Source organism: Lacerta agilis, chromosome 10 (assembly GCF_009819535.1).
Source record: "Lacerta agilis isolate rLacAgi1 chromosome 10, rLacAgi1.pri, whole genome shotgun sequence".
In the NCBI taxonomy this organism is placed as follows: Eukaryota; Metazoa; Chordata; class Lepidosauria; order Squamata; family Lacertidae; genus Lacerta; species Lacerta agilis.
In genome coordinates, this window is record NC_046321.1 from 47,445,527 (window position 1) to 47,459,986 (window position 14,460).

The 14,460-nt window shown below is 43.7% G+C and overlaps 1 protein-coding gene across 1 annotated transcript in view; it reads right to left on the reverse strand.

The window, feature by feature from the left end:
- TMEM117 (transmembrane protein 117) overlaps positions 1–14,460 on the reverse strand; it is a 206,146-nt gene that overhangs the window by 107,374 nt on the left and 84,312 nt on the right. Inside the window, exon 4 of the mRNA XM_033161796.1 lies at positions 8,111–8,210. Within this exon, the coding sequence (XP_033017687.1) occupies positions 8,111–8,210 (100 nt within the window). The remainder of the gene's footprint in view (positions 1–8,110; positions 8,211–14,460) is intronic.

Consider the following 14,460-nt stretch of genomic DNA (forward strand, 5'->3'; position numbering starts at 1 on the left):
TACCACAAACATCTGAAGAGTTAACTTGCTTCAGAAACTTTGACAAAATGCCATGCAATAAACGAAACCTATTGCGGAAACAAAGGTTCTTAACTGTCTCTTGTGTAGCTTCACCTTGATTGGAGGACACCACAGAATATAAAGCACCACCTCAATAGATCTTCATTACTGAGGTTACCACCCACAAAATTGTTGACAAGCCACTGGAAAGTGAGACGCAGCACCAGTAAAATGCTAAAATGGCTTGCTTGGGAGCGACAGGAGGTTGGAGGGCTAAGAGGCCAGACAGATAAGGTTGCGGAGATTAATGAGCAAAAGTTTCATGAACACCTTTCTTCAAAGACATCCATGCACTCATGGTAACCTTCATTCAAAAACACATACAATCCTTCGATCAGATTTAACTCCATTTTACTACCTGACTATGCAACTTACAAGGAACCCACGTGGTGCTATGGGTTAAACCACAGAGTCTAGGGCTTGCTGATCAGAAGGTCGGCGGTTCGAATCCCTGCCATGGGGTGAGCTCCCGTTGCTCGGTCCCAGCTCCTGCCCACCTAGCAGTTCAAAAGCATGTCAAAGTGCAAGTAGATAAATAGAGACCACTCCGGTGGGAAGGTAAACGGCGTTTCCGTGTGCTGCTCTGGTTTGCCAGAAGCGGCTTAGTCATGCTGGCCACATGACCCGGAAGCTGTCTGCGGACAAACGCTGGCTCCCTCGGCCTATAGAGCAAGATGAGCGCCGCAACCCCAGAGTCGGACACAACTGGACCTGATGGTCAGGGGTCCCTTTACCTTTGTTGTTGTTGTTCAGTCGTTCAGTCGTGTCCGACTCTTCGTGACCCCATGGACCAGAGCACGCCAGGCACGCCTATCCTTCACTGCCTCTCGCAGTTTGGCCAAACTCATGTTAGTAGCTTCGAGAACACTGTCCAACCATCTCATCCTCTGTCATCCCCTTCTCCTAGTGCCCTCCATCTTTCCCAACATCAGGGTCTTTTCTAGGGAGTCTTCTCTTCTCATGAGGTGGCCAAAGTACTGGAGCCTCAACTTCAGGATCTGTCCTTCTAGTGAGCATTCAGGGCTGATTTCTTTGACAATGGATAGGTTTGATCTTCTTGCAGTCCATGGGACTCTCAAGAGTCTCCTCCAGCACCATAATTCAAAAGCATCAATTCTTCGGCGATCAGCCTTCTTGATGGTCCAGCTCTCACTTCCGTACGTTACTACTGGGAAGACCATAGCTTTAACTATACGGATCTTTGTCGGCAAGGTGATGTCTTTGCTTTTTAAGATGCTGTCTAGGTTTGTCATTGCTTTTCTCCCAAGAAGCAGGCGTCTTCTAATTTCGTGACTGCTGTCACCATCTGCAGTGATCATGGAACCCAAGAAAGTGAAATCTCTCACTGCCTCCATTTCTTCCCCTTCTATTTGCCAGGAGGTGATGGGACCAGTGGCCATGATCTTAGTTTTTTTGGATGTTGAGCTTCAGACCATATTTTGCGCTCTCCTCTTTCACCCTCATTAAAAGGTTCTTTAATTCCTCCTCACTTTCTGCCATCAAGGTAGTATCATCAGCATATCTGAGGTTGTTGATATTTTTTCCGGCAATCTTAATTCCGGTTTGGGATTCATCCAGTCCAGCCTTTCGCATGATGAATTCTGCATATAAGTTAAATAAGCAGAGAGACAATATACAGCCTTGTCGTACTCCTTTCCCAATTTTGAACCAATCAGTTGTTCCATATCCAGTTCTAACTGTAGCTTCTTGTCCCACATAGAGATTTCTCAGGAGACAAATGAGGTGATCTGGCACTCCCATTTCTTTAAGAACTTGCCATAGTTTGCTGTGGTCGACACAGTCAAATGCTTTTGCGTAGTCAATGAAGCAGAAGTAGATGTTTTTCTGGAACTCTCTAGCTTTCTCCATAATCCAGCGCATGTTTGCAATTTGGTCTCTGGTTCCTCTGCCCCTTTGAAATCCAGCTTGCACTTCTGGGAGTTCTCAGTCCACATACTGCTTAAGCCTGCCTTGTAGAATTTTAAGCATAACCTTGCTAGCGTGTGAAATGAGTGCAATTGTGCGGTAGTTGGAGCATTCTTTGGCACTGCCCTTCTTTGGGATTGGGATGTAGACTGATCTTCTCCAATCCTCTGGCCACTGCTGAGTTTTCCAAACTTGCTGGCATATTGAGTGTAGCACCTTAACAGCATCATCTTTTAGGATTTTAAATAGTTCAGCTGGAATATCATCACTTCCACTGGCCTTGTTGTTAGCGAGGCTTTCTAAGGCCCATTTGACTTCACTCTCCAGGATGTCTGGCTCAAGGTCAGCAACCACATTACCTGGGGTGTATGAGACCTCCATATCTTTCTGGTATAATTCTTCTGTGTATTCTTGCCACCTCTTCTTGATGTCTTCTGCTTCTGTTAGGTCCTTTCCACTTTTGTCCTTAATTGTGGTAATCTTTGTACGAAATGTTCCTTTCATATCTCCAATTTTCTTGAACAAATCTCTGGTTTTTCCCATTCTGTTATTTTCCTCTATTTCTTTGCATTGCTCGTTTAGAAAGGCCCTCTTGTCTCTCCTTGCTATTCTTTGGAAATCTGCATTCAGTTTCCTGTATCTTTCACGATCTCCCTCGCATTTTGCTTGCCTTCTCTCCCCCGCTATTTGTAAGGCCTCATTGGACAGCCACTGTGCTTTCTTGCATTTCTTTTTCATTGGGGTGGTTTTCATTGCTGTCTCCTGTATAATGTTACGAGCTTCCATCCACAGTTCTTCAGGCACTCTATCCACCAAATCTAAATCCTTAAACCTGTTCTTCACTTCAATTGTGTATTCATAAGGAATTTGATTTAGATTGTATCTTACTGGCCCAGTGGTTTTTCCTACTTTCTTCAGTTTAAGCTGGAATTTTGCTATAAGAAGCTGATGATCTGAGCCACAGTCAGCTCCAGGTCTTGTTTTTGCTGAGTGTATAGAGCTTCTCCATCTTTGGCTGCAGAGAATATAATCAATCTGATTTCGATGTTGCCTATCTGGTGATGTCCATGTGTAGAGTCGTCTCTTGTGTTGTTGGAAAAGAGTGTTTGTGATGACCAGCTTGTTCTCTTGACATAACTCTATTAGCCTTTGCCCTGCTTCATTTTGAACTCCAAGGCCAAACTTGCCAGTTGTTCCTTTTATCTCTTGACTCCCTACTTTAGCATTCCAATCCCCTATAATGAGAAGAACATCCTTCTTTGGTGTCATTTCTATAAGGTGTTGTAAGTCTTCATAGAATTGATCAATTTCAGTTTCTTCAGCACTGGTAGTTGGTGCATAAACTTGGATTACTGTGATGTTAAAAGGTCTGCCTTGGATTCGTATCGAGATCATTCTATCATTTTTGAAATTGCATCCCAGTACAGCTTTCGCCACTCTTTTGTTGACTATGAGGGCCACTCCATTTCTTTTACGGGATTCCTGCCCACAGTAGTAGATATGATAGTCATCCGAACTGAATTCGCCCATTCCTGTCCATTTTAGTTCACTGATGCCTAGGATGTCAATGTTTATTCTTGCCATCTCACTTTTTACCACATCCAGCTTTCCAAGGTTCATGGTTCTTACATTCCAGGTTCCTATGCAATACTTTTCTTTACAGCATTGGACTTTCCTTTCGCTTCCAGGCATATCCGCAACCGAGCGTCCTATCGGCTTTGGCCCAGCCTCTTCATCAGCTCTGGATCTACTTGTACTTGTCCTCCGCTCTTCCCCAGTAGCATGTTGGACGCCTTCCGACCTGAGGGGCTCATCTTCCAGCGTCATATCTTTTATATGCCTGTTGTCTTTGTCCATGGAGTTTTCTTGGCAGGGATACTGGAGTGGCTTGCCAGTTCCTACTCCAGGTGGATCACGTTTGGTCCAAACTCTCCACTATGACCTGTCCATCTTGACCTGTCCATAGCTTCCCTGAGTAATTCAAGCCCCTTCGCCACGACAAGGCAGTGATCCCTTTACCTTTACCTTTATGCAACTTTCACACACCTTCTTTCTCCGCGTAGAGATTTGCTTTATTACTGAAGGCAAATAGAAGCACAAAGGTTTGGATTCCAAGCTAAGTGAATGGAAGTAAATGAAAGGAAAGTGTTTCACTCCTTCCTTCCCCCATGTGCCCTCTGAAAAACCTCTCCAAGAGGGTTGGGGCCCTCTTCAACTGGGGGTAGTGTCATGGGGCTTCTAAAGGACAGGTAAAGGTAAAGGTAAAGGGACCCCTGACCATTAGGTCCAGTCGTGTCCGACTCTGGGGTTGTGGCGCTCATCTTGCGTTACTGGATGAGGGAGCCGGCATACAGCTTTCGGGTCATGTGGCCAGCATGACAAAGCCGCTTCTGGCGAACCAGAGCAGTGCACGGAAATGCCGTTTACCTTCCCACCGGAGCGTTACCTATTTATCTACTTGCACTTTGACATGCTTTTGAACTGCTAGGTTGGCAGTAGCTGGGACCGAGCAACGGGAGCTCACCCCGTCACGGGGATTCGAACCGCCAACCTTCTGATCAGCAAGCCCTAGGCTCTGTGGTTTAACCCACAGCGCCACCCGCACTGACAGGTACATTGACCCAAATCATCCTTCTGTTCAATTATCTTGGTATCCGAGCCTATATCAGCATAGATCCAGTAAATACTCCCCAGAGACAAATGTATGGATTCTTTAACAGAAATGTGTAAATAAGAAATGCACCATTTGTAAAAGTGAAGCCAAAAATCCAGGAATTTGCTATTCCATAAGAATATAGCCATGGGGGGATTTTCTTTAAGAAGAGTTTGGATTTGATATCCCGCTTTATCACTACCCGAAGGAGTCTCAAAGCGGCTAACATTCTCCTTTCCCTTCCTCCCCCACAACAAACACTCTGTGAGGTGAGTGGGGCTGAGAGACTTCAGAGAAGTGTGACTGGCCCAAGGTCACCCAGCAGCTGCATGTGGAGTTTACTTAATATTCTTAGAAGGGTTAGAAAAAAGAGAGAGGCTCAGTTTGAGGGCAGTCTGGGACCTCCAAACACACTGCCGAGATTTGTGCCCCATGGAGGTCACGTCGACACTTGTTAACACAGCGGTTTGACTTCATTCTTGTAGGTGCACTCCATTGTCTGTTGACAGATGCCAACAAAAACTAGGTTTTGGATTAAGTTAATTAGCTATTATGATTATGTAGTGCTGTTTGTCACAGACATTTTATTAGCTGTTTCCTAATCACCAGCGTGGGTGCACTGCCTGTTGCACTTTGGTTGAAAACTGAACTTCTTGAAAGGCAACCATGATCAAACAATGTCTGTTAACCACTAAATCATGCAACAACTTTCTTCCAAAAAAATATTTAAAAATTAACACATAGAGGACAAGATGGGAAGAGACTACACTCATAGTCAGCTGAATGATAAATGGTTTTCTGGAAACTCTGAGATGCCAACATCCATCCCTGCAGCAACTCTGTTCTTGTTCTTCGAAATCAGTCCCAGGCGATGATTTGTTGTGTGCTTGTTTTTCATGGTCACCAAATCAAAATACTGTAATTTGTTTTGGACACTCTGCTGTAGACCACAACGTCTGAAAGCAAATGTATCCTTGATCCTTTTTTCCCCTCCACAGTTTTGATTTGCTCCAGATAGATAGAAGATAGATGACAAAAATTTAGATCATTTCCCCACAGACATGGAAATCAACAAATCTGGTACTGCTTGCTTTTAATTCTTACATCATTCCTGTCAAGGGTGCTTCCCAGTCAAAGAAATGCACACAGCAGAGAACTCTTTATTCTGAAAGTGGCTTCTGCAGCTGTGGGTACTTATGCACACCAATTTAATGCCCAGGCAGCTATTCAAGGGTCCACATTCTATGGAGCAGTTGCAGCAACTGGGAACCACTCCCCCTCCCCCAGTTAATGCACCTTAGCCCAATGGGCTGTGCGCATGTAGCTGGAGACTCTATCCACTTCATTTCTCTCCTGGTTCTGGGAGAGAGTGGTCCAGGAGAGGGTGGGGAAGCACCCAGCCCTTCACTTGCCTGGCCTGCCTCTTTCTCCAGCTCTGAAGCTTTCCCATCTTTGATTCTTGCCTGCTGGCTGGTACAGGTTGCCACAGACCCCTGCCCCCCTCTCCCAAATCAGACTCCAGCTCCACTTCCACTGGTGAACACTCATCAGTGCCCGGCCAGTCCCTGACAATTCACTTAAAGGTAAAGGGACCCCTGACCATTAGGGCCAGTCAGTGACGACTCTGGGGTTGTGGCGCTCATCTCGTGTTACTGGCTGAGGGAGCTGGCGTACAGCTTCCACGTCATGTGGCCAGCATGACTAAGCCGCTTCTGGCAAACTAGAGCAGTGCACAGAAACGCCATTTGCCTTCCCGCTAGAGTGGTACCTATTTATCTACTTGCACTTTGACGTGCTTTCGAACTGCTAGGTGGGCAGGAGCAGGGACCGAGCAACAGGAGCTCACCCCGTTGCGGGGATTCGAACCGCCAACCTTCTGATTGGCAAGCCCTAGGCTCTGTGGTTTAACCCGCAGCACCACCCGTGTCCCTGACAATTCATTTACACACACACACCAAAAAAGGCCAGCATTTAGGTAACGGTAAAGCTAAAGGACCCCTGGATGGTTAAGTCCAGTCAAAGGAAACTATGGGGTTGCACTGCTCATCTCGCTTTCACACCGAGGGAGACAGCATTCGTCCACAGACAGCTTTCTGGGTCATGTGGCCAGCATGACTAAAGCACTTCAGCCACAATGGAAACCAGAGCACCGGAAACAGCATTTACCTTCCTACAGCAGTGGTACCTATTTAGCTACATGCACTGGCATGCTTTCAAACTGCTAAGTTGGCAGGAGCTGGAACAGAGCAACAGGAGCTCATCCCATCACAGGGATTTGAACCGCTGACCTTCTGATCGGCAAGCCCAAGAGGCTCAATGGTTTAGACCATAGCGCCACCCGGGTCCATTTATGTGAATAATGTCTATCACAAGGCCCAAGGATTGCTAGATAAACATTCCAGCATTGGTTTTTCCTCCTTGCTCATCTTTTGCAGTCATATGGTTTTCAAGCTAAGTGGCAGGTGTGCATGTTCGGCCTGTTCAGACAACCGTTTTCTAAAGGTTTGGATCAGGGGTGGGAAACCTGCAGATATTTTAGGACTACAGCTCCCATCGTTCTTGACAGCTGGCCATGCTATATGTGTCTGATAGGAGCTGGGGTCTTTATTCATCATATTACTGCGATGCATTTCTACAGCAAAATAGGTATATTATAAAGGCCAAAAAGATATTTTACTTAAATAAATAAAAAATCATGGAAATAAATAAGAGAAACAGAAGTAGAATGTCAGCACTGAATTACCTATTGAATCTGAACAATCTAGGTTTTCATCCAATGCAGCAGTGAGTAACTGTTCAATCAATACAAGGATTTCTACTTATAAGCAGGACCTTCCCCACCCCACCCACTCCAAAACGTGTCCTGCGCCCTTCCCAAATCTGTTCTGCAGTGTTGGGGGCAAACCCAGAACAGTTGTAGGGAGTGCACAGCAGGAGGAGGAGAGTGGCGAAAGCCCCATTATCCTTGCACTGACAGAAAAGTTCCTTACCACTGCATTGGATACAAGTCTCAGTACCGAGCCTGCCACTAAAACGTTAAGCCACGTAAAAATGTCAACACTTTCTAGAGGCAAGTAAGGAAATGAGACTTTTTTTTTATTTTCAGGTGGAAGATTGCATTACCTCCCTTTCCCCCATCAAATATATGTATAAAAAATACCCAGTCACTGACAACAGTTAATATTTATTCCATTATTCCATTTCACAGCAACAATGAAATCGGCTTCTGCATTCCTAGCCAGGACTCATATTGACATCAAGGGAACAATTCAGCACCTAAGTCATTCTGACTACAGCAGCTTTGTATTTCCAATGCACAAAAACATCCAGCTGTTATTCATCATGCCACTGTGACCTTGGGGCTTATTTGGTTCGAATTGCGCTTTTAAGGCCTTCTGACTATTCTGGATTTCAATCACCAATTACACTTTTCTGGTTCAACTTTCCCTCCCCCCCCCCCCCCCCGCTTACCATCCAAGCTGTGACAAAGTCTCCCATCCAGGTCCCCACGGCTGCCACCTTCATAAAACTTTCGTTCCTGATTCCCATGAAGTCTGTTACCACGTACGCCCTGTAAATGCAAGCACATATACGGTTACGTTACAAACATTCAGGCACAGCAGAATTAAGGATGATTCGCCTTTACTGGCACAGAGAAGAAAGGAAAATAATTTGTCTATCAAAAAGTGCTTTGTTTTGCAGTCTAGATATATGTTTGCTCATTTGCCTTCATATCCTTTCTTACTTCATGCTAGCATACAAGCAGTTCCATGTGCACTTACCTTCAAGTCCCATTGAAGTCAATGGAACACAGTTTTGAATGTTGAAAAGAAAAAGCAGAGGTTCATATTCAGAAAAATCTAGAAGTGGTATTCACAAAATGATATATATATGACCTTTGTTTAGATTAATTCTATTGTGTTTTATATAGTGTATATATATATATATATATATATATATATATATATATATATATATATATATATAAACATATATACTATATAAAACACAATAGAATTAATCTAAACAAAGGTCATTGGCAACCTTACCCATCATCAATATTCTGGAATTGCCTATGTAAACAGAAAAGTTTTGAGCTGGCGTCAAAAACACAGAACAGTTAGCACATGTCTAATTTCAAGAGGCAGAGCAGGCACCCAAAACATTAAGCTCTACTCCAAGTAGCTACTGAATATGTGGAACATGCAGAGGTTCCCATCTGAAGAACTCAATAATCATATAGGTCAGAAGGGGGTTTCTTAGGTATCCTGGTTTCACGAGCTTTGTGAACTATTAATGAAGGGTTGGTTATATCTGCACCTGAGGAGATTCAGTTAAAAATGTGATATAATGTTAAACCACATGTGAGGTGAAAAGTGTTAACCAGCTGAGGGTGGAGTCATGTTTGAGCTGTGTCCAGAATCGTTCTGGTAACCTAGCTGAATGAATGGCATGGTTTCTTCTTGCATTAGAATTGTCCCAAAACCTAGCAGGAGAAGGAATCACATTAATTCCCAACCCACTTGGTTCTTCATAACAGCAAGAAGCTTCCTAATGGAAAAAAATAATGCACAACTGTGTTAGAGGTATTTTGACAAAGGAAAGCGGTACCTGAAAGATTCCTGCATTGAACAGGGTTTTGAATTAGATCGGGATGGGAAACCTATGGCCCTTCCAACTACTGTGCCCCCCGCATGCATGGCCAATAACAGAAATGATGGAAACTGTAGCCTGACAATACCTGGAGGTCCTTTTCAAGGTCCTTTCCAACTATGATTCTATGGTTTCTAACAAATGGAGTCACCCTTGGGACATATGAGTTTCCCAAATCTGTATAAACTGCTTTTAACTTGAGAACCAAATTTTGCAGGATTTTTATTTTTTAATTTTTTGCTGCAAATTTTGAGGGCTACTTTTGCAGCTAAAAGCCAAAATGGGATCAAAGTGACTGGATTGCCTATTATATTTTGTCTTGCACAAAGGAAGCTGTAGGAGTTCACAGTTTGGACTGGAGTTTGTAGTTCTTCAAAGTCTATGAATTGTCCTCTTTTAGAGTCAGAATATGAATGGGCAATGCAGGGGGTAGGTAACAAAATCGGACCCATTCCCCATGGGTCACATTTCAGAAGCTGCTGGGGCCAACCACCTGCCAATCACCTGATGCCACAAGGACAATGATGTTAGGTGACCCATTTTACTTTTCCCAACTGGTTTGAAAGACATGGGGCTTTGCGGGTACAACTGCATCAGGTGGGTGCAGATTGGCAAAATATGTCTTGCTGGTCAAAATGTGACACTGACAGGCTTCAGCCCTCAAGACAGATGTTCCCCACAGCTGGGTTAATGGAAACTGTTTAAGGAAAACCCATAAAGCACTGTGTGTTGGGCCACAATCAGTCATTGAAAGTTCTATGACACCACTGTAGACAGTCATGGCTTCCCCCAAAGAATTATGGGAAATGTAGTTTGTTGCGGATGCTGAACGTTGTTAAGAAGAAGAAGAAGAGTTTGGATTTGATATCCCGCTTTTCACTATCCAAAGGAGTCTCAAAGCAGCTAACATTCTCCTTTCCCTTCCTCCCCCACAACAAACACTCTGTGAGGGAAGTGGGGCTGAGAGACTTCAAAGAAGTGTGACTAGCCCAAGGTCACCCAGCAGCTGCATGTGGAGGAGTGGAGACACGAACCCGGTTCCCCAGATTACAAGTCTACCGTTAAGAGAGCCCTATTCTCCCAACAGAGCTACATTGAAATTCTCCATGAAGAGCGATTGATGGTTAAACCATTCCGGTAATTATATCTGTGTAAGAGAGATAAGGATCCAGCTTGTTGTCCAGATTCAGTTTCTTACCTCTGAGACAAATTACTCCTATATTAGGCTAATGTAGAGTCAACTGTAGACATAGAAATACTGTACCCTTAGGGCAAGAATTTCATTACAAATATTCTCATTTTAACTAACTAATTTATTCATAATGCTAACACATTTACAATTTGTTTTCTTTTTTCTTTTTCTTTTTAATTTACCCTAACCACACATTAAGGGACGCGGGTGGTGCTGTGGTTTAAACCACTGTGCCACTTGCACCTGCTGATCAGAAGGTTTGAGGCCCCTTGACGGGGTGAACTCCCATTGTTTGGTCCCAGCTCCTGCCTACCTAGCAGTTCAAAAGCACACAGTGCAAGTAGATAAATAGGTGCCGCTCCGGCTGGAAAGTAAACGGCATTTCCATGCATTTCTCTGGTTTCGCCAGAAGCGGCTTAGTCATGCTGGCCACATGACTCGGAAAAACTGTCTGTGGAGGCAGACAAACGCCGGCTCCCTTGGCCTGTAAAGTGAGATGAGTGCTGCAACCCCAGAGTCGTTCGTGACTGGACTTAACTGTCAGGGGTCCCTTTACCTTTACCTTTACCTTTAACCATAGATTAGGTCATTTCCCCACTTCCCAGTACATCTATGCTAGCTGCTGTACTCATTATTTAACAGCATATTTGGCCTAGTCAAGTCACTGGGTGTGTAGGAGGGAAAAAAAGTAGACTGCAAAGCTCTCATTTTGATCCATTCCAAAATAAAATATATATAAAACAGGGGATTATTTAGCTGCCTTGGCAATATATAGGTTGCCAAATTAACTTCAAAAGCTGTTTTGGAAAACATGCAACTTTTTCACATTTTTATCTAAACTTTAATAGCATTCATTTTTTAGCAACAAGTTATTTCACACCAGCTGCTTTTGAACAAAAAAGGCACCCCAAGTAAGGTTTGTTTCTTTTCTGGAAATATAATGGGCATAGATGCTACTCTATTTATATGCCCTTGCCACTTGCAAAGCATAAGGAACCTCTGTTATAAGACATGCCATTAACAGGTATACTTGCTGCTAAATTCAGTGTATTTTGGTTAGATAGAAAATGCTTTCCTCCCCTTACTAAAAGTACATTTAAGACCAAACAATACAGCTGAACTCAATGTTTTCTAGACTTTTTGGATTAGAAGAAGAGTTGGGCAGTGGACAGGGGTTCACACCTCCTATCTGAAAAAGTCCTTAAGCTCATATTTTTGTATGGCTACTTATAGACATGCCTTCCTTTGCTGCTGCTTTGGAAATCTCTTCCCCCCCCTTTCATTATTCTCAAGTAATTCAAGTAAACCAAGGATCACTTACTGAATAGGAGAATATCGAGATGCAAGACAGTTATTTTCAATTTCACTATGGTCAAATGAAGCCCACTGAGAGTTGAGGGCAAATCTATATCTATTTAAGTTACAGTGATCCTAGTCAGTCAGGGATCCCAAAATGACCACTCCTACAACATTTTTGCAATGACACAACGGTCCTAGTCAATCAGGGGTCCCAAACACAACTCTCACAACACTTTTGCAATGATAACTAAAAGCTAATAAATTGCAATTTGTTACTGGCCGCCTCATTAGGTTACAAATTTTAATTGATCTGTTCCTTCCCTGCCCCAATGATAGAACTGTGATAACTGTGATAACAGCAAGAAGCAGGGGCTGCCAAGTAGCCCTGCCCCCAAAGTTGTTTATTCCCTGCACACAAATGTCTGCGTAAACAGCACCAACACCTGTAGGGAGAGATTGTTGAAGCATATAGAGGTTTCTCAAGAATCTGGGACATCCATCACTTAGGATTCCAGATTCTGGGTAAGTCTTCACATGTACAGTACAACAATATGTACAAAGACACACTTCCTATAGACATTTGTACTGTTTACACATATGGGGGGGACATATAGAGCTACTCATTGTGGCCCCACTCCCCTGCTCTTAAGATGTTGACTGTCTGAATAGGGCTAGCACTGAGACTGATTTGGTAGGAAAGATTTGTATTCAAACCATCATATCAAATCTCTTTTGTTTAGGAGAGAGGGTTCAAGTTTTTACTGTGGGCTACGGCCTGTTTTGCCCTTATGTCCTATGAAAGGTAAGATAAAGGTCCTCTGGACGGTTAAGTTCAGTCAAAGGCAACTATGGGGTTGTGGCACTCATTTCACTTTCAGGGCGAGGGAGCTGGCGTTTGTCCACAGACAGCTTTCTAGGTCATGTGGCCAGCATGACTAAACTGCTTCTGGCACAATGGGACACCATGATGGAAACCAGAGTGCACAGAAATGCCGTTTACCTTCCCGCCACAGCGGTACCTATTTATCTACTTGCACTGGCGTGCGAACTGCTGGGTTGGCAGGAGCTGAGACAGAGCAATGGGAGTTCACCCCATTGCGGGGATTTGAACCGCCAACCTTCTGATCGGCAAGCCCAAGAGGCTCAGTGGTTTAGACCACAGTGCCACCCATGTCCCATGCATTTAACTTTATGTTCTATGTCTATCCAGAAGTAGACTGAGTTCACTGAAGATTAATCTCAAGTAAGTTTGTACGTAGACTGGTTCATGCACATAGAATCATACAAGGGAAGGGACCCTGAGGATCACCTAGTCCAACCCCCCCCTCCCGCAATGCAGGAATATGCAGCTGTCCCATATAAGGATCAAATCTGCAACCACGGCGTTATCAGCACCATGTGATATCCAGGCTGAATAGGACTTTTCATGTGATAAAGCCAAATAGCATTACAGAATGGTGACTGGCTCAGATAGATCACCATTGTTATCATTTGTGTAGGTTGGAGAGTCCACTTAGGTTGCTTATCATTATATGAACACAAGGGGAAACACAGGAAGTTGTACACCCATGATGTGGACTTCAAACCAATTTTGGATGATGTATTGATACATCACCCAGCCCTACTGGTTTGTCCCATAGTTTCTAGTCTCAGGCTCCAGGCTCACCTCAAAAAACTGCCCCCAATATAGGCTCATGTCGATGTGCTGCTTGGCTTCTCCACGTGAGACTCATTGGTTCCCAGCATAGCATGATTCAAGAAAGTACTGCTACTGCCATCAGAGCACTGTGTATAAACCACCAAAACGAAGGGACCAGTTCACACAAACACACACACACACACACACACACACACACACACACGGCTTTTGCATGAGGCCACATCTAAAATAGCTCCTACTAAAAAGAAGCTATGGACCAGACTCTCCTACATCCACATTCAACAAGCTGTCTGCCACCCACTCTGACCCACAATCGGATCATTTTAACCTGATCTTTGTTTAGCTTGCAATACGCATAGGGAAGCTGTGGCAGCAAATGCAAGACAATTTGAGAAAGGATACAACCGTGGACTGGAGAGAACAAAATAAAGAGATGTCGTACCAGAACCACAGAGTTCTCTCAAATCAGAGAAATTTTCTATTTGAGAGATCACAAGATTAAATGAATGAACCACAGACATGAACAATTTAAATCATTTCAGCGGTTCAGTCTACTTTGATTCAGTTTATAGTCTAACTCCTGTAGCTCTTTATAAATAAACAAAACAAAACAAAAAGCCAGAGCCTCACGAGGGACGGGTTACTGAATGTTGCTTCCATTCCAGTATATGTGACAGTTCACATCCTGCACCATTCTCTTTCCTGTGCCTACACGGTATATCCAGTTATGACACATACAATGTGCTTTTATTAAAGGATGAAGTGTTTTACAAGAAGAAACATCAGTGGCGCAGAACTCATAATTCCATGGATTAGCTTGCTGCCAGGTCTATAAGAACAGCTTTATAAAAAGCCTTCAGGACAGGCTTAAAATTATATGTATTTAAAATAAATACAAAACAGACAAAGTTTCCTTGTTTGTTTGATGTGTGAAATCACAGCTAGGGTGTATTTTCCCCCCTTTGGTTACATAGGCTTAGAATTGTGTTTGCTGTCCACATTAAGTCCCCAAGGTGT